This window comes from Balaenoptera borealis (genome assembly GCF_965194805.1).
Source record: "Balaenoptera borealis genome assembly, chromosome: 6".
Classification (NCBI taxonomy): Eukaryota; Metazoa; Chordata; class Mammalia; order Artiodactyla; family Balaenopteridae; genus Balaenoptera; species Balaenoptera borealis.
Window position 1 is genome coordinate 8,302,114 of NC_138863.1, and position 15,713 is coordinate 8,317,826.

General features: G+C 51.8%; 1 protein-coding gene across 1 annotated transcript in view; it reads right to left on the reverse strand.

Moving 5' to 3' along the window:
* Window positions 1-235: 235 nt before the first annotated feature.
* ARMC9 (armadillo repeat containing 9) overlaps window positions 236-15,713 on the reverse strand; it is a 152,218-nt gene continuing 136,740 nt past the window's right edge. Inside the window, 5 exon segments of the mRNA XM_082396418.1 lie at window positions 236-1,243; window positions 1,245-1,316; window positions 1,322-1,505; window positions 9,444-9,573; window positions 15,519-15,655. Of these exon segments, the coding sequence (XP_082252544.1) occupies window positions 1,169-1,243; window positions 1,245-1,316; window positions 1,322-1,505; window positions 9,444-9,573; window positions 15,519-15,655 (598 nt within the window). The 3' untranslated portion in view covers window positions 236-1,168.

Genomic DNA, 15,713 nt, shown 5'->3' on the forward strand with positions numbered 1-15,713 from the left:
TGGAGGGCTGTCCTCCTCAGCCCCTGAAGCCACCTGGCGGCTCACTGACGACTGTCTCTCCACATCTGTCACCTGCAGCTGCTGGCTGGCCGAGGGCAGGAAGCTGGCTGGTCACTGGGCAACGGGATGGTGACACCGGGGAAGAACCCATCCTCACTTCCTGGAAGACTGGCTGCCTGGAGAAGAAAATCCAGGCAAGCTGCCAGCACCAGGCCGGTCTCAGCACAGAGCCCCCTCTGTCCCACACAAGCCCTTCTTTCAACAGGCTCCGTGCAAACAGAGCGCCCAGAACCTTCCCTCCCGGGTCACCTGCTCTGCGCCCAGGGCCTGAGTCGGGCGGCCACGCTCCTTCTTTACAGGAAGCAGGCCGCCCGGTGAGGGACTCAGTGAGCGTCGTTGGCCGCGCGCCTGTGTCTGTTGAGGCCGAGGGACGCGCATCTGCTGCTACCCGCCGGGTGCTGCCACCGTGGTTACGAGAGCAGGGGCGCCCGGCCTGGTGCAGCCCGGAGGCCGGGCAGGGATGGGCGGCCTGCCGGCCCCTCTCCTGGCCGCGCCCCCCCGGTCCTCGCCGGCGTTTCCTCCGGACCTGTGTGCGGAAGCACTGCGGTGGGGCGGCCAGGCTGGGGCCCCGCGTGTGTTTCCCCGGTTGGCCAGAGCGCCCAGGGCCGCGTCGGGAAGGGAAGAGGCGGCTCGGCCACAGGCCTGCATACATCCTGAGAGTGACTGATTTTGTGCCGCTTGACGTTCTTTTGTTCGGTTTCTCTTTTGTTTTCCCTTATTTTTAGTAAAGCCCTTTAGAAAGTTACGGGCTCGGTTGGGGGGTGGGGGGTGGGGTGGTCAACTAGCCGATGGGCAGGGGACAGAGAAGCGGTCTTTACCGCTAGCAAAAGGGCGGGAGGGGGGCCCCAGGGACAGAGGGGGGCCCTTGGACCCTCCCCACCCTCGGTCCCTCGGGCGGCCCCTCTGCCCAGCCTGCGAGGAAGCGCCTGTTTCTGTCTGATTTCAAGGCCACCCTGAGCAGCTGCTGGCTGCTTCCCACCAGAAGGCTGGTTCGGATGTCGGGGTTGACCCGCGAGCCCCACGTGGGGGGATCTTGTCTCTGAACGGCACTGCCCGGAGGTTATCATTCCGCCCGCTTGTGTGTGAGCCGCTGAGGCCAAGGGCAATTTCATAAACAGAAAGATGAGTGAAGAACCGGTCCCTGTGGCAGAGGAAGCGGCCGGCTAGGGCCCTGGTCCTGCGCGGAGGGGAAGCGGGCCTTGGCCCGGTGGGCACGGAAGGGGCACGAGTCCGATGCGGAAGGCCAGCGCCCTTCCCTGCAGGCTGACTTACTTTGCAGGCTCCTCGTGGCGGACGCCGTGGAGCCGGGGCGGCTGGCCTGCTGGGGGCCACACGAGGAGAAATGAGGGGCCAGAGCCGATGCCTTGGCCTTGGGTGGGTTCAGGTCCAGGATCTCCGGGCTGCAGGGGGCCCGGGGCTTGTAGGCGAAGCCTGGTGTAAACTCCCTGGAACAAAATGTGCAATCTGAAGTCACAGGAGGAAGGAAGGACTCCCCTTGCCAAGCACTAATAGATGCCAGGCAGGCACTGTCCTGGGCATGGGGCGGGGGTGAGGGAGAGCAGGGCACACAGAGGCATAAATCCTTGCCCCATGGAGCTCACGTCTTAGGGCAGGAGGGAGATGATGAGAAATCAATGCTAAGGAGGAAATGAAGCAAGGAAGGGGTATAGGGAACTTGGGAGAGTATTAAATTGTGAGATCGAATGGCCAGGAAAGCTGTGGCTGGCAGAGTAATGGTCCCCAGTTAGGTCCATGTCCTACTCCCTGGAACCCTACATGACAAAAGGGAATTAAGTCTGCAGATGTGAGATTATCCTAGATTACTGGGGTGGGCCCAAGGTAATCACAAGGGTCCTTAAGAGTGGGAGAGAGGCAGAAGAAGACAGTCAGAGGAACAGGTATGGCCACGGAAAAAAGGCACAGAGACGCAACGCTGCTGGCTTGAAGGATGGTGGAAGGGGCCACGAGCCAAGGAGGGCATGAGGCCTCTAGAAGCCAGAAAAGACAGAAAAGAGATTCTTCCCTAGACCTCCGGAATGTAACCTGTCCAGTGGACACCTTGATTCCAGCCCACTGAGACCCGTGTAGGACTTCTAACCTAGGGAACTGTAAGATAATAAATTTGTGTTTGTTCAGGTAACTAAACGTGTGCTAATTTATCATAGCAATTGGAAAGTGATTTTAGATGGGGTAGCCCGAGAAGGCCTCAATGAGAAGGTGACTTTTAGCTCCCAAACAATCCTGTGAGGCAGGCATTACTACCCCATTTTCCAATGTTAAAACTGAGGCTCTAAGTTCGTAAACTTTCCCAAGGTCACACACATAACAAGCAGTTAGTGAGGCCAAGATCTGAACCCAGTGGGATCTTATAGCCAGCCATCCTCCAGACGCCCTCAGGACCCCATCCCAATGGACCAGCTTCACAGAGACAGGAGCCAGCTTTCCTCCAGCGCCTGCAGCCACCCGCAGCTGGGGTTGGCGATGTGATTTCCCCGCCCAGCCCTTTACTCTCTGGCTGTCATTGAGCTACATACATGCTCAACTCTTACTCCCACCTCGACTTCTGGGGCCTTTGCTATCTATGCGCCCATTTTCCGGACAATAACTCTGAAGACTGGAGTCCCGGGCTGTCACCCAGGGTTGTTGTCACCACTGAATGAGCCGATGTCAGCGCCAGCTCCGCTCCCGGCAGGCAGCAGGTGCTCCTACTCCAGCTTCCCTTCAATAAGTGGGTGTCTCAGCCTGCGGGCTGCACACAGCGGCAGGTGCACGGCAGGTACAGTGAGCTTGGCGAGTGAGGGGGTCCCCCCACTGCATCCCCCGGGACAGGGAGATGCTGACCGGCTGCAGGGCTGCCCAGTGGGCAGTGGGGAGTGTGTGTGTGTGTGTGTGTGTGTGTGTGTGTGTGTGTGTGTGTGTGTGGTGTGTGCTGGGGGCTGAAACCGAGGACTGTGGGAAGTGCAGGATCCAGTGGCCGGGAAGGAGGGTGGGGGGCCCAGAGGGGGCGCTCACTGGGAGGGCCTGGACCCTCAGTCCCGCTGTGCTGCTCTCTAGCTGCTGATGGAGAGTCAAGTCTGCTGACATTTTGGGAGCCTCAGTTTCCTCGCCTGGAAAATGTTTTCTGTAGGACAGCTCTGAAGATAGGGTGGCTGTGCTCCGGGCCCAGGTGTGGTAAGTGCCCCCTAAATGGGGGTTACGGCTCTGGGGAGTGAGACTCGGGAGGAAACTGCATAATTTTTGGATTCATTTCTATATGCCTCCTTTTTTTTTTTTTAACATTGAGAATCTATTACTTTAATAATCAGAAAAATAAAACTTAAATATCTGAAAAGTCTCCAAATTCAAATTTAGAAAAAGACTGGCATACACTACTATATATAAAATAGATAACTAATAAGGACCTACTGTAGAGCACAGGGGACTCTACTCAATACTCTGTAATGGCCTACATGGGAAAAGAATCTAAAAAGGAGTGTATATATGTATACGTATAACTGATTCACTTTGCTGTACAGCAGGAACTAACACAACGTTGTAAATCAACTATATTCCAATAAAACAAAAAAAAGAGACTGGCATAAAAACCGCCCATACTTTAGACAAGAAATCTTTCATACCAGGTTGAAAAGGATAGACGAGATTTAGCCCTATTACTTTTTTTTTAAAGTTTAATTTTTTTTCTTCAAAAAGCAATATTTATTTTTATGTCACTCATAATATTGTCCCTCCAGGTGAACTCCCTAAGAGCAGCAATTTGGTCTAGTTGACCTTTGATCCCCAGTGTCCAGCACAGTTTCTGAGCACCAGGTGCATTACCAGTGAATGAAAGAAAAGCAAAACTTTAGGGCAAAGGCGTCATAAATTCCGGTATATAGATCAGATGAAAGAGTACACAATCATTATAAATAATAAAGATGGGGGCTACTCAGGCATATGAGAGAGAATGGAATAAGGCTGAAAACAGAGCAATACAGAGTAGCATGTAAGTCTGACTGCAATTGTGTGAAAAGAGGCATGCATTGCTGACACTTCTTACACATACAAAGAAGCTTTTTACACGGGCTAGTGAGGTGGTTTTCCTTTAATATTATCTAGTTCAGATGATTTTTTCTCCTATTTTGCTACTCCAATTTTGATATATATATATATATATGTATTTTTCTTTTTTTGGCCTTGTGGCTTGTGGGATCTCAGTTCCCTGACCAGGGATTGAACCCGGGCCACGGCAGTGAAAGCCCAGAATCCTAACCACTAGGCCACCAGGGAACTCCCTAATTTTGATATTTTTTATCATTGCCATTGCAGTAAAATATACATAACATAAAAATCTTGACCATTTTTAAATGTAGCCCCATTACACTTTAAGGAGGAATAATTGAGAGACACTAGTAAAAACTACTCAGGTGAGCCCTGGAGCTATTTCCGGCAATGGTAATGGCAGAGGGTCAGCCCTGGGTTACCTGGGGATGTCCCATCACACGGTCATGGAACAGGGTGGCCAGATTTGGAGGAGCTAGACGTGCAGGCCCAGGACGGCTGGCCCGCTTCACCCCGTGGGGCCTTAGAGCCAGTGGGCAGCAAGGTCAAGTTGCAGGGTCAGAGGCAGCCAAGGCGAGTTGGCAAGAAGTGAAGGGAGAAAAAAGTCTGGGCAGCAGGGCTGGGAATCTATAACCTCCCAACCCAGGGCAACCAGGAAAGAGTCCCATCCTTTTTGGAGAGCAATTTGGCAACGCGTATGAATACCCTTACGTGCAGGTTAATTTTATGGGCCAACATTGCTGGCCCATGGGACCCAGGTATTTGATCAAATATTGTTCTGGATATTTCTGTGCAAGTGTTTTTTGGATGAGATTAACATTTCAATAGGTGGACTTTTTGTTTTGTTTTGTTTTGGCAGTGCTGTGCGGTTTGTGGGATCTTAGTGTCCCGACCACGGATTGAACTTGGGCCCTTGGCAGTGAGAATGCGGAGTCCTAACCACTGGACCGCCAGGGAACTCCTCATAGGTGGCCTTTGGGTAAAGCAGACTGCCCTCCAGAATGTGGATGGGTCTCATCTGATCACTTTTGGATTTTGGACTTGCCAGGCCTCTGTTACTATGGGAGCCGATTCCTTGAAAGAAATCTCTGTATAGACACACTTCCTGTTGGTTCTATTTCTCTGGAGAATCCTGACTAATACACCTTAAAAGGCAGCCTCCTCTCTGCCGTGGGACATGACCTTTGTTTGGCCAGGGCAGCGTTGCTGCTGGGGAAAGGGCACCCCCAGGCAGAGGATCCCTCGGCTGGCTCTTCCCGTTGGCATTGGAGAAAGTGGCCCTTGGCAGACACCAGGGGGCCGCCCTTCGGCTTGGCAGGCACCCCCCCACCCCATGAGGTTCCCCAAACCACCTGGGGGGCTGCAGGAAGCGGCGGTGTGGACTGAGGGCGCTGGCCACTGTCACTGAACTCTGCAGGGATGATGGCATCAGGGCCCCCTGGAAAGGACTCTGTAGGAGGCGGGGATGGGCATCTGTCGGTAAGGGTCAGCTTGGCCTCTGAGTGGCCCCTAGCCCCCTAACGCCCCAGAATGTTGAGCTCAGCGGTCTGGGCAGCTAGGAGCCAGAGCCAGGAAAGGGCGACGGTCTGGCAGCAGATGGGGCCGGATGAGGGCAGAGCAGAAAAAGCACATGGATGGCAGTCACCTACGATTTAGAAAAAAGTAATCTGCTACAGGAACACATGGCGCTGGGTCCTAGTAAGAGGTAAACTTCAATATATTGGTAAATTGGGAGGTGGCCTGCAAGGTAGGAGATTACTTATTAGAGAAGCCTGGCCTGCTTATATCATCTCTGCTTATCAATAGGAACATTGTGTTGGAAGGGAGTAGCAATAAAAGGCTTCTGGAGATATTTAATCTTTACTTGTGTTTGGAATGCTGCTGAGTCATAATCCCACAGCTGAGATTCCCACGGCAGAGGATCCCGCGGCAGAGGATCCCGCGGCAGAGGATCCCGCGGCAGAGGATCCCGCGTCCCTTCAGTTTTCCGGAGGGAGCCACCGTCTGCATTAAGATACGAATGAAAGCACTCAGGGGTTCCCTAACTGGACTCTGCTCGTCAGGGTTCATAACTGGCTCTTGGTCATTGTTGTGGATATTTCACCTGGGCTACAACCAAGCCCAGACGGGGGTGGGGCTGGGGAGAGAGCACACCAGATGAGGGCAAATTTCACATGTGTACGTGTGTGCACGTGTAAATACGCAGCCACGCTACCCTGACTTCCCTGGCCTCCTGGTTCTTAGCTTGTAGTTTCTTTCTTCCTTCCTTCCTTCCTTCCTTCCTTCCTTCCTTCCTTTCTTTTCTTTCTTTCTTTCTTCCTTTCTTTCTTTTTTTCTTTCTTCCTTCCTTCCTTCCTTTCTTTTCTTTCTTTCTTTCTTTCTTCCTTTCTTTCTTTCTTTTTTTCTTTCTTCCTTCCTTCCTTCCTTCCTTTTCTTCTTCCTTCCTTCCTTCCTTCCTTCTCCCTTCCCCCTTCCCTTCCCTTCCCTTCTCTTCCCTCCCTCCCTCCCTCCCGTCCTCTCTCTCTCTCTCTTTCTTTCTATTAATTTTTATTGGAATATAGTTGCTTTACAGTGTTGTATTAGCTTCTATGGGACAGCAAAGTGAATCAGCTATATGTATACATATATCCCCTCTTTTTTGGATTTCCTTCCCATTTAGGTCACCACAGAGCACGGAGTAGAGTTCTCTGAGCTCTCATTAGTAGGTTCTCATTATTTATCTATTTTATACATAGTATCAATAGTGTATATATGTCAGTCCCAATCTCCCAATTCATCCCACCCACCCCCTTTCCCCCCTTGGTGTCCACACGTTTGTTCTCTACATCTGTGTCTCTGTTTCTGCTTTTAGCTGGAGGCACCGCATGTGTCATCATGAGCTGTCATATATCCTTTGGGGACAAACGTGAGGAGGGAAAAGCATACGTGTAAAATCTCTTTCTTCCTTATTTCTTTTTTTAAATTTTATTTATTTATTTTTGGCTGTGTTGGGTCTTCGTTTCTGTGCGAGGGCTTTCTCTAGTTGCGGCGAGCGGGGGCCACTCTTCATCGCGGTGTGCGGGCCTCTCACTATCGCGGCCTCTCTTGTTGCGGAGCACAGGCTCCAGACGCGCAGGCTCAGTAGTTGTGGCTCACGGACCCAGTTGCTCCACGGCATGTGGGATCTTCCCAGGCCAGGGCTCGAACCCGTGTCCCCTGCATTGGCAGGCAGACTCTCAACCACTGCGCCACCAGGGAAGCCCTCTTCCTTATTTTTTAAAAGCCACAATACATGTGGCTGGACAGGAGCTTTGACTCTGCTTGCTTCCGATCTGGGTCTGCACTGGTGGTTGTCTGTGCGGCAGTGAGAGCTCCACCCGGAGGAGCCCACTGCCCTCGGGCCACCCAGAGGGAGCGTCCGGGCAAACGCCCTCCCCGTCGGGCTGGGCTCCTCTGCAGGACTGTGTGCCAGCACCGCGCAGAGCGGGGCCTCCGCAGATGGCTGGCGGCCGACGGGTCGGCAAGGCCACGTGACAGTCTGGGCAGCAAGGCCCCGCACCCTCCCGGAGGTGACGGCTGGAAAGCAATGCTGCACGTTCCAAGGTGCAGGTCGGCCCCCCCAGGTCTGGGCCGACAGATTTCCTGGGGGAGGGCCGTGGCTCTTCTTGGGATAAATGCTTTTTTTAAAAAAAATGCATGTTCACAGCCTGGTTAACAGCTACTCAAAGCTAAGCGGATAGAAAAAAGAAAAGCAGAACTTGGCTTTGGGGAGGTGTGGGATGGTGGGGTCCGAACATTTTTACTCCTGGCTTTTCCAGGAAGGCAATTGCACAGCAAGACCAGTTGCTGGAAGCCACAGGGCTGCAATCATCTTTACACCACCTCAAAGTTGGGGCTAAGCAACGAGGGCTATCATTCTGTCTACCAATGACCCACGCCCAGAGCTCCAGGGCCTTCCTTCTGCCGCAAGCAAGGGCCCACCCAGCCAACTCATCTTCCGGGGCCAGGGGCTGCCCTCCCCGCTACAGACCGAGAGAGAGGAGTTGTCAAGCCAGACAGAGAGCAACTGTCTCTCCCTTTCTCCTGAGGATCCATCCATTGCCTATTTTGAGCGCCTGCTCTGGGCCAGGTGTGGGAACACAGGGACAAACACCCCGCTCGTGGCCTCTGTCTTTGAGGAGAGCGGGAGACAGTCACGGAGCACGTGACCACACAGTGAGCCTCGGGCTCACCATCTTTTACGCCCTCGGCCCGGTAGAGACATCCAGGACTGCCCCCCTCCCCAGTGCAGGTCCCAGAGTCCTTCCGGCTCATCGCCACACAGCAGGAAAGAAAGGTGCAGGGTCACCGCCTGCCCCAGTGGGTGCCGCTCTGCTAGGGCTTCTGCCGGTCATCTCTGACTCCCCAGCCACTTCTGCAGGGGGTGGGTGGCTTCAGGCCTCGGGGACCTGGAATGCGGGCCCTCCCACTGCTTCACCCAGCTCCCCGAGGCCCCGCTGCTGCCGGAGCTGCTGATCTGGGCCAGTCAGCCGTGACCACAGCTGAGGTTAGGGTGACCCTGTAGACACAGTCCTTCCCTGTTCTACGGGAAGGTGGGGCGTGGGAGGCCTGACCAGTCACCATGGCAGGATCCCTCTACTTCAGAGACTGCAGGCGTAGTCATGTTCACCATGACTCTAGCCCAGTGTTTTAGTGCACGAGCTTGGCTTGTCTATGGTGACACGCTCAGCCGGCAGGGCGCTCTGTGACCAGGAGGAAGTGGTGGGCGGCGGTCGGGAGACAGGCTGGGTCTGAGTCCAGAGCCGGGCCCCTCCCCCTGAGCAGGCTTCCTCCGATCTGAAAGAAGGGGCCTGTGAGAGATTAAGAAAAACAGTCCTTTCTAGATTCTAAAGAATCCCTAGTAACCCATCAAGTGCCAGTTTGTGCTCGTTTGGTACAGAGGGAGAGAAAATAACTTTTATTTTCTTCTTGGAGGGCCAGTTTCGGTTTCAGGAAGCTGACATCCGAGCCAAACCATTTTACTGATCTCGTTCTTCACCTTTCTCCCCTCCAAAGCAAACTGCTAAGATAGGACACCAACCTCAAATTACTTCTAATCACAAACCGTCCCAAACATGTTTCCCTATCAGTTCTTAAAACTGATCTCTTGGGCATGTTTGGAAATTTTTCTCTCCTTCCGGTCTGACAACTGATAATTCTCAGGAGGCAGGTCCCGCCCCTTGGGCTCTGAGGTTATCAAGCGTGGTGGCCACACTCCCCTGAGGATCTCAGAACCGCACTTCAGGCCGCAGCGAAACGCTCCTTTGCTTCCATCGTCAGAGGCTGGGCCTCAGAGGAGCCTTCCCAGGATACCTCCCCATCCCTACCTGGTGGTCTCGCCACTGTCCAGGGCATAGGGCACCTCCTTAGGCTGGCTCGGGCCCCCCGCTGGGGGCAGGTGAGGCTCTCCCCGACGTCCTGCTGGCAACCACTCTCCCGACTTGGCGTCGATGGCGGCTGGGGAGGAGGAGAGAGAGCTCAGTTGACTTCTGCTCTGGAAGCTCTTTGAGGATGATCTTTACTGGGCTGGGCCCTGAAGTCGAGAAAAGCACACACCCCGGGCCAGTCCCTCACGGCTCCCCGGCGCCTATGGATGGGGACTTGTTTACTTGTGCAGCTTGGGACCTTTCCCAAGATGGCCACTTGATGTACTTATAACCTGAGGGTTCAACAGGCACGCTCTGGCTGGAACACGCGAAGCACAGAGAAGGACAGACCAGAGGCCCTGTTGCCTTCCACACTCCCACTGCCTCTCAGGGAAAAGCCAACAAAAGCCAGAATTGTCTCCTGGGGCCCTGCTTGGCGCTGATGCACAGCGGCCCAGAGGCACACTGAAAAACTCTTCGTGTTTATTTGAAATTCAAGTTCACCTGGGTGTCCTGTATTTTTATTTGCCAAATCTGGCAACCCCAGAGGTGGGGCTCTCTTCGCCCTGTGCTGCCCCAGGATCCTTCAGGCCTGAATCCCTGTCTTCCCCCAGGGGCAGGAACCTCCATAATACCACCTAGCAAGGACAAGGCCACCTAGGTCACCCCAAGATCACAGGGAGTGATGGGAGAAGTCCCAGATGACACGGCCGTGGATGCCTCCTAAGGGTCTGGGGACGGGCCTGTTCTGTATTTCAAATGACGTGGACCCCTCTTTCTCCAGCCCTGCTTCTCCTCTTCTTGTTCTACAGCCAAAGGGGTCCGTGTCACCATCAGAGCAACACTGTGACACAGTCTGGATTCACTGCTTCCTTAATCCAAGCTCCTTTCAGCTCTTTCATTAAAAAAAAAAAAAAAAGTCTCTCTAGCACCTTTGCAATGTGGCCTCTGCTTTATCTTAAATATAAAGAATCTTCTCTACCTAAACAGACATGTCTCCAAAGAAGACGTACAGATGGCCAACAGACACATGAAAAGATGCTAAACATCGCTAATTATTAGACAAATGCAAATTAAAACTACAATGATATACCACTTCACACCGGTCAGAATGGCCATCATTAAAAAGTCTCTAACAAATGCTGGAGAGGGTGTGGAGAAAAGGCAATCCTCCAACACTGTTGGTGGGAATGTAAGTTGGTGCAGCCACTATGTAAAAAAGAATGGAGTTTCCTCAAAAAAACTAAAAATAGAGTTGCCATATGATCAAGCAATTCCACTCCTGGGCATATATCCAGACAAAACTATAATTCAAAAAGATACATGCACCCCTATGTTCATAGCAGCATTATTTACAATAGCCAAGACACGGAAACAACCTAAATGTCCATCGACAGATGAATGGATAAAGAAAATGTGGTACATATATACCATGGAATACAACTCAGCCTTAAAAAAGAATGAGATAATGCCATTTGCAACAGTATGGATGGACCTAGAGATTATCATACCCGGTGAAGTAGTCAGAAAGAGAAAGACAAATACCATACTTATATGGTACAAAAACACATACTCACTTATATGTGGAATCTAAAATATGACACAAATGAACTTATCTATGAAACAGAAACAGACTCACAGACATAGAGAACAGACTTGTGGTTGCCAAGGGGGAGGGGGGTGGGGGAGGGATGGATTGGGAGTTTGGGGTTAGCAGGTGCAAACTAGTATATATAGAATGGGTAAACAAGGTCCTATTGTATAGCACAGGGAACTATATTCAATATCCTGTGATAAACCATAATGGAAAAGAATATAAAAAAGAATGTATATATATATGTGTGTAACTAAATCACTTTGCTGTAGAGCAGAAATTAATACAACATTGTAAATCAACTATACTTCAATTAAAAAAAAAAATCTTCCCTGCAGGTTTCCTCAAATCCATAGCAAGGGGGCACAGCTTTGACTTCCAGATAACTGTCTTTTGACCCAAACAAGGACTCTGTTTCTGGTATGGAACCCAATGGGTGGCTTTATTTACAGTCCACATTGGACAGTCTCCACCCAGAAGTGGGACTAGAATTTCAGCCTTCTCTGATCTGCTCTTCAGTGGACAACTGGCCTGCTTGTCTGTGCTCTCTGCTCAGTGGGCTTACAGTAAGTCCCCTACATACGAACCTTCAGGTTGTGAACTTTCAAAGATGTGAACGTGCATTTGCATGTCCAATCACGTAAGTTAGTTCACGTCTCTGGCGTACATTGCCATGTGCGTGCATCCTCTACAAATGGTTGCAGCAGCCATTCAGAATGCAATCCGGTGCTACCGGGTCATCTATGATGAGAAAAAAGAGCTACTACCCAGAACGTCACTGGATCGTTTTTTCAAGAGGGTAGACAGAATTGAATCCAGCAAGGAACCAGAATCTGTGCCATCAACGTCAGGCATGAGTGAAATTGCACCTTGCCCTCCGTCTCCTATTGCTGATGACCCTTCAGCTCTACCATCTCCCACCTCCTCTCCCTCCTCCAGTCAGTAGCTCTTCTTGCCTGTTCACTCGATGCCAGCCCCTGGATGCCAGCTGTTGTACTGTACTACTGTACTTTTCAAGATACCGTACCGTAAGATTAAAGATGTTTTCTTTATTTTTTGTGTTTGTTTTTTATGTATTATTTGTGCGAAAAGTATTATAAACCTATTACAGTACAGTACTATGTAGCTGATTATATTAGTTATAATTAGTTATATTAGTTATTAGTATATTAGTTAGTTGGGTACCTAGGCTAACTTCGTTGGATTTACGAACAAATTGGACTTACGAACGTGATCTCAGAACGGAACTCGTTCCTATGTAGGAGACTTAACTGTTTCATAAAGCCCAGGGGACCAGATTTGGGTGTATGAAATAATAGTTGAGTGGAGCCACACATGAGCGCTGAGCTACACACGGAAAATCCCATGAGAGTTAATGGTGTTGCGAGATGGTGCCCAGGGGTAGGCAGCCCTCCAGGATCAGGAGCTTTCCCCGGCCGCTGGTGGTGGGAGACAGCTGGCAAAGCCCTCTGGCAGGAGGGAGGAGGCGCCAAGCTGGGCTCTCCGGAGACCCTCTGAGGTCTTCTCGGTTCAGTCACCAAGCAGCAGCCACTCCTCCCTCCTTGCCTATTCCCTCTGTTTAGGCCACACTGCAGACTTTCAGAGCACCCCCTGTGGCACACCCCCCCCCCCAAAAAAAAACAGCTCCACTGAAAGAGCTGGGATCTGGGAGGAGAAGGGCAGCGCGTGCGTGCACCTGAGGCTTCCTGGGACAACCACTGTTTTCCTACCTGTTAATCCATTTCAAACAGGGCTGGCATTGTCCGTCCACGGTCCACTGACAAGGCATGTGATTTTGATACCCCAGTTTTGGTTGATGGGGAAATGAGAATAACTTGCCTCAGGCCAATATCATGCAACATTCTAAGTCACATTCTTGGCTTATTTTTCTTGGGAACTATTTCCTTTTGGCTCTGTGGGGCTGAGTCCTTTGCTTAAAAATAATGTACTTTCTGGGCCCGCATTCAACCGATCAAGCCGTTTGAGGATCCCACAGGTTCCTCATCATGAGTCCTGCCTTCAGTGTTGACTGAATGCACAGGTGTGAAGGGGTGTCCTGAACAAACCCGACGTGTGGGCCGTGGTGCTGGTTTCCCACGGGTCTCGAGGTGTTAATTCCCAGCATGAGTGCAGCCAGACTCAGTGGCAAGTCACGTGTGAGGGGACCTGTGGGGAGTGGCCAGGCGAGGCCAGAATGGGATGTGGGGTGGGGGGGACAAGGTGAGCAGCAGCAGAGACGGGGAAGAAAGGGCTGGAGGGGCAGGACTGGACGGACGGTAGGGTCAAGAGGAAGTCAGATCAGCTCTTGTCAGGGAAGGAGTGAAACCGGAGACGGCGAGGGTCAGGACGGCCCCGCTGCCCACCGCTGTCCTCTCCTTCCCTCAACCGTGGCGCTCAGTCCCAGATGCAGCCTCAGAACCAGCCTCAACACAGCATTCCAAGCACATCGCCTGAAGCCTGTTTGCCCGCAACCTCACACGGAGGCTGAGAAGAGGAAGGGATGGCGGTGGCGAGACAGGATGGGGAGCTGGCACTGGTCCATGGATGAGGCGAGGGCCGGGGTGGCTGCAGCTGGGCAAAAGGAAGGAAGCACAGAATCTACACCAGAGACAGAATCCACGCTCATTAAATGACCCCGGGAAAGCCGATGGACCCGGACGCTTGGCTTCTCCAAGGGGAGAACTTTTGTCAAGTAAAAGGATTGTAGAGGAGAACCACGGGTGCTGGCCTGAGGTGGAGAGACGGCCTGGGGGTGGGGGGAGAGATTAACATGCCTGGTGTCTGCAGGGGGGGCGAGGGCGGACCGGGGGTCAGCGTAGCGGAGTGCACCGAGGCGGGAGGGCAGTAGATGGGCTCCCAGCCAGACCTGAGCGAACAGGAGCAGGTGGAGGATGGGACCCGAAAACTACGGCCTCAGGGTTCACAGCAGGCTCGTGGGTGCACCCGACAGCGTGACTGGGCCCGTCTGGAGGGGCTGGTGAGCAGCTGCTGCCTCCGCAGGGAGAGGCGCTGGGAACGGCTGATGATCACAGGGATGGGTGCCCATTGCTTTCCTGCAAGGAACCAGACCCTGCCAGGGCCAAAAGCAATTGTGCTCGAAACTAACAAGAACGTCTACATCACCAGCTGCCACTCAGCCGCCTCTGTCCCTGACAACCTCAAGTGCCTCCACCCTACAGGTAATAAATAATACCATGACAAATCGTTCCAAAAGATAGGACCACACTTATAATCGGTGCAAGACAGAGGGCCACCCCGGTGGTCATTTGGGTCAAACAAGGACGTTACTGATAAATAAGTTTAGCCTAAATGCAACTTGTTGGAAGTCCAGGCCTAGAGAACTTGAAATCATTTTAAACTCAATGGCATTAGGTCAAATTGGCAAAAATTGTTAGACCACCTAAAACCTCCACCCCGGCAGCAGAGATCTCTGGATAAATTATTGAGCTAATCGTCTTTTAGAGAAGGCATATTAATGTCTGCAGCTCTAACAAAACACATGTAAAATGACAGATGATCAAAGCTGGCAAAACCTTTAAAACTGCTTATAATCAAGAGATCCTCTCCTGGGGTAAGCAAATAACCTGGCTTTCTTCTGGCGCTGTGACAGGTCTATTGTTCTGAATTGGAGATCAGAAGCATTTGAATCCAACTGTGAGCAGATTATAAAAGCTCGCAGATGTTTCTCATACTGGAATCTGACCTGCTCCTCTGTTGTTTTTCTATTTGAATGGATATTAGAGTCTTATCTGATCTGTTCATATCTTTTTTAATTTCCTCTTGAAAATTAAAAAAAAAACTTTGTACATTTCTAATTCAAAGCACATATATTTTTTCTGGCATCTAAAAACTACATTTATCCCCCATCAGTCTCTGATGAACTCAACTGGGTACTTCAAAATGTGTTTGGATCCCACAGTAGTTTTTGCTCCTAGCCGCACATTTCTGACTCAATTCAGCCTTCTAACACGTGGTTGACCACCTCGGCGCCAGAGTTCGGGGCACCAAAGTTTTGGTCAAAGATCTACATCATTCTGAGATTCCTACTTAAAAATCTCACATTAAACACAGCTTCCCCAGTCAGAAATCTTGCTCAGATAGCTTGCAGACGTGAGCACTGGACACAGTGCTCTGAGAGAAGGGGGTCTAGAGGAAAAGCCCACAGTCAGGTCTGGCTGTGTGGTCGCAAGCCTGTGGGCCTCTACCACACGGGGCAGTGGCTGAGATCAGAGGGCTTCTCGGGAGCAGGTGGGAGGCCAAGGCCTTTCTGGGTCTGTAACTGCTGCTGCTTCATAAGATTCTAGGCATCACCAGTCCTAGAGCTGCCCCCAGGTCCAGAGCTGCCCCCAGTCCCAGAGCTGCCCCCAGTTCCAGAGCTGCCCCCAGTCCCAGAGCTGCCCCCAGTTCCAGAGCTGCCCCCCACATGCTGCCAGTACGCTTACATGAAGAGGAAGTGCAAGGCTCGGGAGCACCAGGCATGACCCCCTTGCAGACTGGAAGGTGGGCATTTGGAAGAGACGGGAGGCAGCTGTTTCTGGCATGTTTGGCCATCTGGGGAGAGATGGGATGGTCTTCCAGCCTGGAGGGAAAAAAGAGAAACAGCAATAAATACAGATAGGAGATATTTGACTGCTGAC